Genomic DNA, 16,646 nt, shown 5'->3' with positions numbered 1-16,646 from the left:
CTCACTGCTGTATAATAAATATCATCTGCAAATTCAGTGCCCATCACTTTAAGAAAATCTTGAAATTGTCTATGATTATGTCCTTTTCCTATTATAAAGTTAATGGTTTTTATAACAACGCTTAATACATTTTTCATTAAAAAAATTTTTCCCACATAAATTGCCCTGATGTGCAATACAATGATATGCCATTAAGATCATATTGCTGGCAGCGACGGTTTCATTATGAACCATTTTAACGAGTCCCCCATTTTTACCAACCATGGCAAGGGCTCCATCAGTTATGAAATTTGATAAATTTTTCATGGATAAGGAAAACCTTTCAATCGTTGTTTTTAATGCATCAAATAAATCTACAGACTTGGCTGCGTCCTTTAATGATACTAAATGACCATTTCTTCGGTGGTATTGTAATGTGCCATATCGGAAGCATCAGTGCTTTCATCCATGGCTAATGAATAAAATTTAAAATTGATGCATTTGCTTTGTAAAGACTTTTCAAATGAATTCCCCAACTCTTCAATTCTTGTATAGTTTGGTTTGATAAACTGATTTTAGAAAAAACCAACTTTTTTTCGGGGCAATGAATATTATAATATTTTTAGCCTACACAGAGAAAAAGGGGGATTCGTATTGAAAATAAGATAAATAAACTTACGCACGCTATTTTCACATGGCTCGTATTACAAGAAGGATTTCGCATTCCTTGGAAATCGTGGAAGCCATACGCAGAGGATTTTAATACATCATGACATACTGAGATGCTTTTATTTAAATTTTTATTTTAAAATAAATGCCAATGAATTGATTATATATCAATCAAATTCAAACATTTATATTTTTAAATAAAAATGTGTAAATTTAAGTACTTTCATAATTTGCGTTTGGGCCGCACTTTAGACACCCATAATATAGACAAAACAAAAAATAAAAGCGCATAAGAAAGCAATTGAGATTAATAGACTTTTTGATCACATGGTTCTTAAATCATAATTTAGCAATGCAAAATGATAATGCGTAAAAAAAATTCTGGCCAGAAATTAATTTATTGGAAACGATGTTATAACAGTGCCAAACAGATTGATAATAATGCATAAAAATTATAGTTGAGACTTGATGGCAAAATGGATGTGGAAACTATACAGGAAGGTGGTTGAAACAGCATTTCTTTAAGTAGTTGAGTCAAGAGTTCTGGTTGCAGCAACCATCACAGATGATGTCAAAGCTGGAACTGAGGCTGGAGTCAAATTGAATCGAACCAGAATATTTTGCGAATATCGAGCAAAACGTGAAATGTTCAAATCAATGACAATTAATGTCGTAAAGGTGCATAACATATTACTATCATAAACTTAGGACCCAAAGGGAGAAATAGTGTGTTGAGTGAGACCTTTTGAGTGGAGGGAAGATACCATACTTCCAGCCAATCACAGAGCAGGTCTTTTGGAGGTATCTTTTTTTTTTTTTTTTTTTTTAACTCTTCTCTTCAGTTACCCTGGCCTTCCTGGATATCTTTGGTCTAGCCTTGGATCAAATTTCATGCAATGCACTGTAAAATTCTCTTGTTATTTTATTGCATAAATTTTCAATTCAAAATACAATATTTGATTTTCTACAATTGTAGTATATCAGATACCTGTATAATACATTTCAAACCTTCATTACTTCAAAATACCGTACTATAGAGATTCAAGTGGAAACTTGCTTTTGTTTCAGATTTTCAGCTGTAATTTAAAAATATATACAACTTTTCCCTTCACAAAGGTAACCAGGAATTAATGTAAAATTTTTTGTATAATTTGTTGAAATATATCTACCAAATCTGATTGGAAGATTTGTGGCAGTGACTTCAAATCTGAAACCTAGTTGATCCAAAGCCAAACAGACTTATATAGAAAGGTATGACATAATGTATAAAAGCTACGTAAGAGGAAAAAATGGAAATGCAGAAAAAAGTTATATTCATTATTTACAAACAGCAGAATTGTTTATTCTTCAACTAAATGCATATCATTAATGATATTTAATTATACTTGACAATCACAATCTTCTTTCTGTTTAGTTCATGGTGTAAATTTTTATAGTATCATTAGTTATAGTTCTTTCATGTGCTTTGAAACTGAGCAGATTTTAGAATTATATTAGTAACATCAGCATTGGATCTGTGACAAGTGCATGTATAATTTTATATGAAATCTGTCATAATATATCAGAAAATGTCCAATTGTCTGTTATGTTTATTAAAAGTTTGATGAAGATCAAATATGCATTCTGTAAGAAATTTTGACAGGAATATTTGTGTAAATCTTCCTTTGCATAGCTGATCATCTTATCCACATTGCTGTTAGTTATGATTAGCTCATGAAACTTTTTTTTTTGTTTTAATTGAAATTTTTATTTTTTTAATTGGAATTTTTATAGTATTTTTTATGAATGAACCTATATTCAATTTGAGATGTGTGGAAATTATTTTGATTAATTGACAGATGGCACTAGCATTGCATTTTAACACAACGCGACGTGCCTTCTGAATTTCCATAGACTCTCCACCGGCAGCTCGAGAGATGGATGTTTGATGCTTCACACACTAGTTGATTAGGAACACTTCGGTTCCTATTTGAAAGATTTCGATTGTGAAAGCACATAGATTTGTTTAACAACTGAACCAACATGTAATTGATGATCTGTAAATATTGTACATATTAAAGGTTACATTTTTAAAGTGATCGATTTATAGCAATCTTAGAGTATTTTGAAACAAGATGCATTATTATAACACACCTCAAATTTTGCCAAGAAATGTTACAATTGTGCATAGTTTTTATTTGCCCCTGAAAAAACTAAATGTAAATTGAATCCTAAATTTCTTCAAATCTCTGAATATGAATATCTAAAGCCTGAAAATTTCAAATTTTGCAAATATCAGATTTCTCAATTTTTTAAATAAAAATAAGAAGGGGGGAACTTAGTGTAAAAAGTTTTTAAATATAGTGGAGTTTTAAATCTGAATTTAATGAAAAAATAAGAATGCATTTTTTAAAAAGTACTGTTATGTTTATTAAAAAGATGGGAATAAAATTTAGTAAAGGAAATAACTGTTAATAATTTAATAAATGAAATTCTTTGATAATTAATTGAAACGATTAAACTCTTGAATCTTGAGGTCCATTTTTTCAATATAATTTAAAAAACATGTTTGAGTAGCAATTCAAATTCCAATTAAAAGTTCAAAATTCAGCAACCCAGGGGCATAGCTAGAGGGGGGCAATGGGGGGCATCTGTCCCCGGGTGCAGAATCCAAGGGGCGCCAAACTGATGTTACAACATTTTATAATAAAATGTTTTCCATCCTTGGTAAGCAGTAGGGGCACGAAATCTTCAGTTGTCCCTGGGCACTGAAAACCCTAGCTAAGACTCTGCAGCAACCATAGTTTAATAGTTCAACAGGTAAATGACAAGAGTCAGGTTAGTGTCTACATATTGCTATACCAAGCCATAAGTTCTTAAAAACATGCAGGAGATATTTGTAGTGGTTGTCTACATCCAGAATTATATACATGATAGGACAATTGATTTTAAAAATTTTCGAGAAAGTGCAGTACACCGATTACTTGAGCGAGGATTTTAGATTTTGATTTTTCGGATGCCATATTGAAACTTAGTAACACTCAGAACCGTCACAGGGTAAATTTAGTGAATCAGCTGCTAAAATTTCAAGAATAATGTTCATTTTTTTTGTGAGTTAGTAAAACTGATGTTTTCAAAATTTTCAGTTAAGATGTTTGGTGATTTTGTTTCTTAGGCTTTGAATAAAAAAAAGCACTGAGATTCAAATTTTGCAAATTTAAATGTTTTTAAAGATTTGTGAGATCTGAAAATTTGAATGTTTCATCCTTATAAAAAATGTAACTGATAATTCAATTTGCATAAATTATTTAGGGCTAAGTGTGTCAGTCCTCATGTTAATTGTATGGAAAATACGAAGTTATTATTTTTGTATAGAATCCAGAAAATATTTACAGATTATTTTCATACAATATTCTTATTTCGAAGAGCATATGTATGAGCCAATTACACATAAAAGGTCTTTATTAGATAGTATCCCTCCCCTTTGGGATATAGCTCTTGTTTTCCTTACCAAATTGAAGCAAAATTTTCTCAAATAAACGTTCTTTGCTAAAAAACGTTACATCAGAGAATTGTGTAAACTCAACATTGCATACTGGCTGCAGTCATAATTGACCAAGAATATTTGAAACTTCAATGTGCAGACCAACAAAATGGAAATAAAAGAGGGCAAACTTCGCAGTTACATTACAATTTTGTTTCAATAAAAATGAATGTACTCAAGAAGAAATGTTAATGAGAAGGATGACTGTTTAATTTCAAAAGTGCAAATCCGCATGTATTGAAACACATTTTTGTATGTACGTACCTCGGTTGCCATATAAATACTTTTTGGCAACATGATGCACTGCCAAATCAATACTTTTTTTGCAGCTTTTCCAGGGGGAATACAGTTAATCAGAAAGTATCCAAGAATAAACAGAATTATGGTATTTATGTAATAATTCATGAAGAGTATTTTAAAAATGGCATAATAATTAAAAGACAAATTTAAAAAAATCATTGAATTTAAAATTTTTGTTTAATTCTTAAAGATCAACATAAGAAAATCTGGAACTTGCATATTATCCTATGGATCGTGAAACTGTCACCAAGCAGTTAATGCCAGTTATGAATAAGCATGACATCATAACACACTCATAATGTCTGCACTATCATTTGATGTAATCACAGCTAAACAATGCTGATACAATGTGAAAATCTATAACAAGAGAATATCCATTAATAAAGAAAAGTGGTTTGAGTGCTGTAGAATTGCATTCATGAAAGTACTCGTATTCATATGCAGATGATTAACAGAATTAACATGTTAATTCAGAAGTCAAACAACAAAAATCAGCGTTATATTTACCAAATTTTCACAGGACTAGTTTCGATGGTTTTACCGAACCACCATCTTCAGCTGCAAAACCGCAAATGAACCAGATAGGAAATAATGATTAGATAAGATAAGAAAGCCTGGACAAGAATAGGCAAGTGGCGCCATCTGTTGGTGAAACCAGAACTAAAACATAATTTCTTTAAAGGCCGAAGGCAAATTTGGATTGTAATTTGGATCGTTAACTAGAACAGAAAGATTTTTATGAATGTGAAATGCCTCTAGAAAATCCAGTTCTCCAATGGAAGATGTTTTTTGAATAATTTTGGCAGCAGAAAAACTGAAAGTGTGGTTTTCGGACCAACAATGTTGAGCAACAGAAGACTTCTGTGTTTCCTTTTTTCTAACATATGCCTCATGTTCCTTGACGCGAAATTTTAAGGCTCTCTTAGTTTGGCCAATGTAAATTAATTCATTTGCGTAAATTAATTACAATGAATTAATTTACATAAATTTGATTCATTTGCGTAAATTAATTCATTCAATGTAAATTAATTCATTTTCTTATCTTATCTAATCATTATTTCCTATCTGGTTCATTTGCGGTTTTGCAGCTGAAGATGGTGGTTCGGTAAAACCATCGAAACTAGTCCTGTGAAAATTTGGTAAATATAACGCTGATTTTTGTTGTTTGACTTCTGAATTAGTATTTATTCGGCGTGTTATTGTGTCAGAATTAACATGTGTTGAATGGGGAAAAGAACAGCTGGATATGAGTAACAGAACAATAATAGATTAGAAAAATTACTTGCAAGGAGTTCATATTCATAGTGTTCTAAATAAAACTTGATGTAAACTTGGAGGGCATAACAAAATGGTCAAAGTCGACAAAAGCTTTTTCATGGCATATGAAGACGAAGCGAGTTGAGTACTTCCTCAGTAGTGGCTATTTGGTGGACTGTGCAGAGAGGCTAGTAGATGTTTTATTGTAAGAGCTGCAGACAGAAGTGCAGCTCAGAATTTCTCATTTTTGGTGGGGTCTCTGCCAACTTTCACGATCAACGGAATAATATGCGAGTACCAAAATTCATTTAATTTGGTGTAAAATATCAGTTCTTATGTGAATTCGTGAATTCTTATGTGAATTCTTATGTGAATTTCTTATGTGAATGAATTTAATTTTTTAAAAATATTTTGTATGTATGTTTATAATTGTAGGTGTAAAACATGTGGCGAATATATTTATAAAGGGAAAAAATTCAATGCCCGTAAAGAAACAGTACAAAATGAGGAATATCTAGGAATAAAAATATTCCGATTCTACATCAAATGTCCAAGATGCCTTGCTGAAATAACATTTAAGGTAACATTTTTCTATTATTTATTTGAAATATGTAGAGACATTAGAACATTTAATGCTGAGAGATGTGAAAAAAGAGCAATGCCCTCGCTGGAACTCAAATCTGGACCTGTAAATACTCGCCAAGTGTGCTCACCGTAAAGGTATGCTAAGAAAGTGGGAGAAATACCATATACAGTGTCTCACAAAAGTGATGGGACACTTGTGCTTTACGAAAGGAAACTGTAATAAAATAAATTAAAAAACATGTAAACATTTTTTGTGGGTGTGTTTCATACTTAAATTTAGTAACAATTATTACATAACATACATTTTCTCAAAATATTAAAATATTAATTTAATAAAAATACAATTGTTTAGAACGGAGCAAAAAATGGCTCACATAAGTGATGGGACACCATTACATACTACTACGTACTACAATAAAAATATTTTTTGTGGTTTTTTATTTTTACTCAAAAGCAATTGGCAATAATTTATAAAATCGTCTGCAGTATTTCTCTCCAGTTTGTTTTGGAATTTTTGTGTTTTTTAGCTCTGTGCAGCCATGAATGCTAAACGAAAAGAAACTTTGCCTGAAGTTCGAAAATTAGTTATTAATTTGCATATTGAACGTGGAAAATCTATTAGAAAAATTGCTGAAACAGTTAACTTGAGTCATTCAAAGGTTTTCGATATCTTTAAACGATATAAAAAGAATCATATGATTCAAGATAAAAGAAGACCTGGCCGACCATCAAAGCTATCCAATGGAATAAAGCGAATTATCGTTCAAAATATTAAAAAAATATCCAAGAATGAGTGCTCCTAAAGTTGCTGCTTATTTACAAGCATTATATGGAGTAATTGTTAATACTGAGACTATTAGAAGAGTAATTCGATCTGCTGGATATCATGGTAGAGCAGCCGGGAAAAAATTCTTCGTCAGTGAAAAGAATAGAAAACTCAGACTGGCTTTCGCAAAATCCACATAAATAAGAATTCTGATTACTGGAATGAAGTTATATTTGCTGATGACAGTAAATTTAATATATTTGGTTCTGACGGTAGAATCTTGGTGTGGAGAAAACCCAGGGAAGAATTTCGTAAACAGAACTTGGTGCCAACAGTAAAACATGGTGGAGGAGGAGTTATGGTATGGGGGTGTATGTTGTTGGCTGGAATTGGTAATCTTGTTTTCATTGACAGTATAATGGATCGGTACAAGTATATTGACATTTTAAATCAAAATTTGAAATCTTCAGCACGAAAATTGAACCTTCAGAACGATTTAAATTCTACCAGGACAATGACCCCAAGCACATTGCTTTGAACGTTAGACTCTGGCTGTTGTATAACTATCCTGAAATAATAAAAACACCACCATATTCTATAGACTTAAATCCCATAGAGAATATTTGGCAAGAATTCACAAACACACCATTTCTTCAAAACAACAATTAAAATCGGTGCTTCAAGAAGAATAGGGTAAAATCACTCCAGAAATCAAAAAAAAAAAAAAAAAAAAAAAAAAAAAAAAAAAAGTCGAATCCATTCCAAGAAGATTAAATCATGTTTTAAAAGTAAAAGGAAATCCAACAAAATATTAAAACCTTTTAAAAAGTAAAATTTTTGGATAAATATTTGATAGAAAAGTAAGTGTCCCATCACTTATGTGAGCCATTTTTTGCTCCGTTCTAAACAATTGTATTTTTATTAAATTAATATTTTGAGAAAATGTTTGTTATGTAATAATTGTTACTAAATTTAAGTATGAAACACATCCACAAAAATTTTTTACATGTTTTCTTAATTTATTTTACTACAGTTTTCTTTTGTAAAGTGCAAGTGTCCCATCACTTTTGTGAGACACTGTAAATGTATTAAAATTTTTTGAAGTAAATTATAATCTAGATTACCTGGTCTTCAATGAACTATCTTACAAAAATCCTACTCTTCCACAAAGATGTCTTAACTGAAAAATATAAGTCAGTAAATTATCATTTAAAAAACTGAAGAGATGAAAGCAATAAATTGCTCATATTTTAACATCAGAGAAGTCTATCAGTAAATATATTTCATTTTACTATGTGATGGCTAACTTCTTACCACTAACTTATAATTTTTAATTTATTTATTGTAGTTATTGTTATACCTTTTATGAATTAGAAATTTGATTGGAACTTTATATTGATAAACATATTACTTTCTGTTATATAGATCTATTAACAGTCATCTCTATAGCTTTTTAATCCCTTTAAAACATGTGTGGACCAACAAACTGAGTTGACTTGTACAACATGTTATTTCAGTGGCAGTGTGATCTTACTGCAACCAGCATTGGTTTCAGTAATTTTGGGGTGCCTGCAAGTTGTAACATAAGAGCCCCAAACATGATCCTGTTTAAAACTGCATTTTCTAAACCATGTTTATTCTATTACATAGTTATTATCGTTAATTGTTTTATTTATTTAGTTTATAAATGGTGGGCGCTTGCCTATAACGGCATTGGCCACTTTATTTCAAAATTAAAAATTATAACTCCCTTTGTAATATATTTTGTATATTAACAATTTTCAAATTTTTGTAGTTTTCCATACCCAGATAGAATACAAACATAGTAAAAAATCTGATGTGGACACTGCATGAATTCCTTATATGGCCTATTAAGTTATACACAATTTTTGTTGCATTTCATTTAAACTTATTTCCTTGAATTTCATTAGAGATATGTTTCTTATGCAATTAATTCAGTTCTCACTTTGTGACAAAGCCAAAATACATAAAAACTCAAAAAATTATCATTAAAAATTGTAAAATACAGACAAACATAAAACAGTTAAAAAGAAACAATTTTTGCAATTAAAATTGGAGTTTCTATGCAAAAACAAGCAATTCGGCCATAATTGTGAAGAAGAATGTGAATAAATGTGAATTGAATAAGTTCAAAGAAGGGATATTTAATAAATAAAATTGACACACAAAACATTAATAATAAAAAGAGAAAAATTTGTAAGGCAGCTTATGAACACTGATGTGATGAACTGAAAAATGATTGGAAAAAAAATTAGAAAAAATATGTGTCAACATTTAACACTGCATCAAGAATTCTAAACATATACTGCTGTGCTGCTGTTAAATTTTTTGTGAATTTGCTGTTGATTTGTATAAGTGGGAAGAAAACAGTGTTTAATAATAAAACTAAAAAGGAAAAAGAAAAGGATAGCGGGATGCAAACTCAGCAAGAGTATAAAAAACCTTAATAAAAAAACTTTGGGGCAACTATAAAACCTGAAATATTTCAGATTTTTTTTTTTTTAAAACCTTTTTGAAATCTATTTACAGACTTTTCATTAACACTTAGCATTGCATTTATACATTTCATTGTAGTGTCTAATGGCCTTCATTCCTGATGAATTACTTTATTGTGGAAATCCTCATTGCAGTGAGTGGCAGCATTCATCTTTGCTGCATAATATGCATATGTGCATGCCACAGCACCCGAATAAAAACTTGAACTTTATTTTTGGAGTGGAACTATTTCTTGATTATTTCCTGATTAATTGTAATTATTATTGTGTAATTAAATTACCTTAATACTTTAGTATTTTCTTCAGTTTAAATTCATCCAGTGACAGTTTCAGAAAAATGGCAGAATTAATATTAGATGCTGTCATCCTCTGAAGAAAGTATTATATAGCTTAATAAATTTTACTTATATAAACTTCTTTGCTATTGTTGTTTACTTTGCATATTTTGAATGGTATTATTCATATTCTTGAACATTATTATCATTTTTACATTTTTGAGTCGTGTATTTTCTAAGATAATACTTTTTTGCATATGGTTTTGATTCTGAGGTGCTTAAAAAGGATTTTTTGACCTGATTTAATTTTATCTGAATGGGCTTTCTTTTTTTTTTTTTTCCCTTCTTCTTTATATTTTATTTATTTATTTATTTATTTGAAAAAAAAAAACAATGTACTAATGTCAGTTTTGAAAAGTAATACTGATAGAGGCATGATCATGAATGCCTCAATAAAGTAGTAATGAGTAATATATTACAGTAAAATAATATATTGACTATTTAAAAGTAGGATTATTAATTTCAAAATTAAATCATTTTCTCAAGCAAGTTCAATTATTTGCCAAACTGCATTTGCATTAAAACACTAGGAACGCTTAAAGGAAGAATCTCATTATCCAATTCTTAAAATTTTTCTATTTTAATTATTAAATATTGCATTTATTGAAAAAAAAAAGATTTTTTTGAAAGATATTTATTTGCTTAAACCTGAAATTTATTTATTTTTTTAGACAGATCCTGAAAATGCTGATTATATTGTAGAACATGGTGCTTCTAGAAACTTCCAAGCCCTTAAACTTGCTGAAGAAGCTGCTGCTAAAGAAGCTAAAGAATTGGAAGAAGAAGAAAAAAATAATCCCATGAAGGTTAATGGCTACTGAGTATTGAGTATATATATTAAATCTGTGTTAAATGCATTTGTTAAGTCATGTTTCATAATTTGCAAATTATCTTAAATGTTATTCACTTTCTTGAATAAACTGAATGGTATTGTCATAGTACTTAGCAACATTATAAAGTACACTATATAACGGGACACTCATATAGTATGGTTTTGCTGTATCAGTAAATCTTTAGTGTATTAAAATACTACATAATTTAAGAGAAATCATTATCTAGAAAAATTGAAAAGATAAGAAAAAGAAGAAATTGTTGATTCAGTCCCATTTATCTGAACCATTGGAGTATTACTTTTTAAACAAAAAATTCTTTATTTGAAAAGAAGGCAAAATTTAAAACAGAACATTACAAGTGCTTATCTTTATGTAATGCAATTTGTAAAGATTTCTTAGCTAAATCAAACATTTGAAAATGACCTTTTAAAGAAAGGAAGAAAATGTAGAACATAGTTATGATGTTGCTGATAAAACTCAGAATATAAGACTATTTCAACAAGGGAAGGGGAAACCTCAATTAATGGCAGTTAGTAGTGAAAAGAAAACATTATGTGGAATTAACATCCAATACTTTTTATCAGTTTTTGCTTTAAACATTTTTCTTAATCACAAAGTGGAAATAATTTTATTATTCTAAATTTTAGAATTTAACCCTGTTTTATATGTTAATTCTTTGTTCATGCATCATGAATTTATATAAACAGGCTTTTTTAAGTAACTAATTGACATGTTATGGAAAGAATACTTACATATTGAATTGTAGAATACAAGAATAAATTAACTGTAACTACATAATATTAAAACCATCAGTACTGTCAGCTTCTTGGCCGATTATTCTTTCTAATACACATAAAACAGTACTCTAGCTAGAAATTCAGAGATAATTTTTTCTTGACTGTTATCTCTATTTTCTAATATAGCTTCTTGAGGTGTTGAATGTTTGTAATAAAATCAAAGCAGTTCATGACAGAGCACAGAAAAATACATTGCAGAAGAAAAAAAAAAAAAAATAGGAAGCAAGTGTTTGTCTTAAACCTGCGAGCAACATGACCTCTTTTATTCATTCATAAGATTTATTTCTATCTTGTTATTTAAAATAGTTTGTTTTCTTATTTCCATTAACAATATAAATATCATCCTGGTGAATGGAGAGGTATGAAAACAAAGAGTAAAGTAAATAATGACATAAATATAGTTTCAAATGCATTATAGATATAGCTTTTCATGATTGGATTAAAAGGCTATGTAGGTCATATTGCTAAGAAAACTTACAGTGTGGAATATATGTATGTTTTTTAAGCAGTTGGAGAAGTGATGTTTAAATAAGTTTCAAATAAGAAAGAATTAACATATTTACTGCCAGAGTAGATATGTACTTCTTCAGAAGCTGAGAAATGTGGAAACATTTACTTCACCACATACTGGTGCATGATTGTCTATTATATGATATCATCACTTTGCACCAGAGTGTGATTGGCAGTCAATGTGTTGATGGAATAAATTTAAAATGGCAACTTTATTTCTTGAATGTGAGGCAAAGTATTGCTTCATTGTTACTTATTTGTCAAAATGTTGGTATCAGTACCATTGACTAAAGAATTTCAAGTTTACTTATTGCTTTCATGTAAATTTGTACACTACTAGTATTATGTTAAGTACTACATAATAACCATTAATTTAGGAATGAATGTTCAGAAGGATTATTTATGTTTATGTTGCTATTTTAAGACAGGAAGGGGAAATTACCAGATTGAAAGAATTTAAAGAACTATGACAAATTTTGTCTTTTATACTTTTATTTAAGTATTTTTAGTCTAAGCAAAAAATAATCTTTCATTATCATTATTTTTTAGTCTCCATAGAAAAAGAGTTATCTTAAAATACTACCAAATTTTAGTGTACTTTTCCTTGAGCTACTGTCTTTTCATGCAAGAAATATTTGAAACAAATTGTGGTATTTGTAAAAAAAAAAAAGTCCCATATAACTTATTTATATTGGAGAGAATATTAAAAATATATTTTTTGACCTTAAAAAGAGGAGCTGACTATTCCAAAGAAAAGATCATGTTCATATTTTGGCTATTTCTGCTTTCCATCAGTACTGTAGTCCCGAAATCTTATTAATGAAGTTGGGAATGTTTTTAGTTATTTTTCAAGCTAGGTTTCAAATAAGAAAGCATTGCTTACAAATGTAGCTCGTTAAGAAATAAGAAGAAATGTTTGATCAATAATGCTTTGATGTTATTGTGGATCTAAGGAAATTTGTATAATAAAAAATATCAGAATTATACTTTATAACTTTGTTACATTATTTTCAACTTTCATTTATTTGTAAAAAAATTAAAAAGAATGTAATTAAATTTGTATATAATATATTTTAACAATAAGTTACATATTTCTGACACTAAGTTCATTTAACAATAAGTTAGTCATAATTTCATGTCTTGGTTAGCAAAAACAAATATTCGTACAATTTATGATTAAAATTACTACTAAACTCTGTAGCACAACAGCTCTAGTTGGCCACAGCCTGCAGTGCCCCGAAATCTGCTTTCTTGACTTTGGGCCCTGGAGTGCATCAGCATATGCCCTGAGCAAGTGGTCACCTTGTCGCAGGACCCACAGTGTTTAGTCCCAAAGCAAACTTGGTACTCATTTTATCGACTCACTCGAGGGATGAAAGGCTGAGTCAACCAGCCAGCCCTGTGGTGCAGCTGGATGATGCGCTAGCTACACTGCCATCAGGCAGTTATGATTAAAATTACTTTCCTATTTAAAGTATGGTTAATAATATGTTGTATTTATAAACTTAAGCAATACAAAAATTATCATAAGTTTTTCAAAAAATATTGAAAATCATGAGTCATAAAAAGCTGTATAATGCATATGTGGATGCATAGTGTATCCTAACTGTAGACTTATCAAGAGAACTTATCAGCATTGTGTAAACTTCTCTAGTGTGTTTTTTCAGAGTATCGATCTTTTTCATTTACTTAAAAAAATTTTATTTAGCTTTTAGAGAACAGGACCAAGGCATCAAAACAGGAAATGGAATTGATGGAAACACTTGAAGAATTGAAGGATCTTAATCAAAGACATGCCAAAGTAGATTTGGAGCGATTGTTAGAAGAAAAACAGCAGATGTTGGTAAATGAAATAAAACGACAAGAAGAAGAAGATGAAGCCCTCATTAGGTAATGAAGATAAAATGGAGTATTAGAAATTTATTATATATCTGAAATTTTGCATGATTCAGGGCCATAAGAATGAAAATAAATGGCATGAATATTATAAAGCAAAAAAAATTTTGAAATAATAATATATTAAAATTTTAATACAAGTGAATATCTCAATAATAAATACAAATTTTTGACAGTAATATCTCCCCTAACTCATGCACTTGTATCGCAATGTGACTTATTGATGATGCAGTTTCGTATTTAGGCGGTTATGAGATTTTTGGGGATGGCTATTACTACTACTGCCTCTTTACCACTATAATCTTTAAGAGATTGAGTTTTGCAAAAGGAAGCTTTCATTATGCAATAGTTCTGCTGGGGATGTTCTTCTGTATTGAACTGATTTGAATTCACCAATTCATTTGTCGATGTTGTTAGCTGCAGGAAGTTTGCCAACTGAATTTGTGTGTCCTCTAGGCATGAATTCTCATCCATGAAAATGAAGTCAAGATCATGTGCATATCTAAAAAGGCTTCTGTAGTGCTGTTTTTGTAGAGAAATTAGGATTTTTTGGAAGCAGGAGATGGGAAACATGAGCAATGCCCTCGCTCGAGACTCGAACCATGGACCTCTTGAATACACGACAAGCATGCTGACCACTACACCACAAAGGCATGCTAAGAAGGCAGAAATACCTTATATAATCTCCCTTTTAAAGGGTGACTGAGGATTAGGGGACCCAATGGTCAAATCCTGGTGGTAAAGAATCTCATCCACCACCTTTTTTAGTTTGGGCGCCACTTTAGAGACATTAGGTATTTTGTAGCAGGAGAGATGAAAAATGAGTAATGCCCTCACCAGAACTCAAACCACGGAACTCTTGAATATGTGCCGAGGGTGCTGACCACTACACAACAAAGGCATGCTAAGAAGGCAGGAGAAAAACTTTACATACTGCCCCTTTTAATGGACAAGTGAGGATTAACCCTCTGGCTAATCATCTCGTGATTTCCACGGGCAACTCAAATGTAGCAAAATTTGCTCATCCTGCGATTTCTGTGGTATGCTAAGAAGGCAGGAGAAATACTTTATATCTTAATATTTGTAAGCAGTTTTAAGTTGAATGCATATAAAGAAATATGTCAACTGATCATTTTCTTCTTCATAGCATTATGTCTACTCTGCATTCCCATAAGTTGGTTTTCCTCTTGTTGATGGGAATATTTCGTGTTCCTGTTTCCTCCAAATGTAACAAACACATTTAAAATCATAACTGAGCCTTGGCTTATCGCTGAAGAAAACATAGACCTATTATTGTTGTCTTCAGTTCTTCTTCAACTGAGGTGGGGCTCCTGTTTTTGTAAGTTTATGAAATTCAAACTATTGGCTTCAGGCATTAAATTCTTTTTGTATTAAATTTTCTATATGCAGTTTGCTTGATACAGAAACTTATGATACCTGTGAGCTCAACAAGTACTTGCAGCAGCTTACCTTTTTGTTATGTACATATAATCTTAATACAATGGACAGAAACTAGTTTTAAATATTTTTCCTTCTGACATTCTGCTATTGTTTTCTAACAACAGTTTCAGTTGTTTCTAGAAGACAGAGACACATCTTAAAACATTCATTCGCCTTGCCTCTTGCATAGTTAATTTTTATGTTTCTAATCTGCTGATAACTTTATATCTGAAAGATTTTTTTAATTATATTTTTTGCCATAAAAAACTATTTTGATTCAATGATTATAGCTATCAGATCCTTAATTGTAAAAACTCATGGGGAAATATAGTTTGTGCAAAATATTTGCCTTAGCTTTGTGTCATATTATCATGCCATTATTTACATTTAAAAAACTTATTAATCTATTTGTATTGGGTAATGATAAAATATTTTTTTATTTGCTTATTTCATGAAAAAGATAAGTAAAAAAAGTCAATTCATTGGCTACTACATGAAATATCACTGTTTTTATATATGGAATAATAATTTTGAACATTTAAATCTAATGTAAGCATTTCCCCATAAATATATGTTTTTTATATGTGATGATAGTTCAAAATAACATGAAATTTTAAGAATCCATTGTGTCCTTGCTAATCGTAGATCAATTTGGAAAATGTGACAGTTGATTCCTCAGATTCATTCTTATGATAAAATAACATCTATACTTCAGACTCAGATTCTTGTTTTTAAATTCAATTTGGATCAGCATATTTTAAAAAGCTTAAGAATGTTAGTTAGAATTTCATCATTTTACTAAAGGGGGTAATTTTGATGATATTCACTATAATTATTATATTTAGAATAAATAATACTAGTTTAGGAGTATATTATAGTTTAAAGGGTAAGTTATTTGGTCATTCAAAATCTCCTATCCTCATATATAGCTACCAAATTGATGTCAATTATCCTTTCAACCCAGACGTGTTCACATAAAACCTCTATATCGTCTTCCCAATCTTTCATCTAACAGGAAATTCAATTTACATGCTGCACATGGTTTGGAAATTAGCTTAAATCACAAGGCAAGGAACTAATTAAAAATTTATTAAATTTAAAATTATTTGCTGATTCCTAAAATTATTACTTTATTAAATTTAAAATTATTGCTATTATTAATAGATTTTTAGTTATTAAAATTAAATATTAATAGCAAGCATAATATTATTAATTAATTTAAAATTATTGTTTAATTAAA

The 16,646-nt window shown here is 29.9% G+C and overlaps 1 protein-coding gene across 1 annotated transcript in view; it reads left to right on the top strand.

The window, feature by feature from the left end:
• Window positions 1–16,646, top strand: part of LOC118204180 (splicing factor YJU2) — a 48,787-nt gene that overhangs the window by 10,383 nt on the left and 21,758 nt on the right. The window contains exons 3-5 of the mRNA XM_035376508.2: window positions 6,164–6,308; window positions 10,602–10,736; window positions 13,779–13,960. Of these exons, the coding sequence (XP_035232399.1) occupies window positions 6,164–6,308; window positions 10,602–10,736; window positions 13,779–13,960 (462 nt within the window). The remainder of the gene's footprint in view (window positions 1–6,163; window positions 6,309–10,601; window positions 10,737–13,778; window positions 13,961–16,646) is intronic.

This window comes from Stegodyphus dumicola, chromosome 4, assembly GCF_044657685.1.
Source record: "Stegodyphus dumicola isolate Sdum_Otavi_A_Nest chromosome 4, ASM4465768v1".
In the NCBI taxonomy this organism is placed as follows: Eukaryota; Metazoa; Arthropoda; class Arachnida; order Araneae; family Eresidae; genus Stegodyphus; species Stegodyphus dumicola.
The sequence above is the reverse complement of the archived record's forward strand: the minus strand, read 5'-3'. Positions and strand labels throughout refer to the sequence as shown.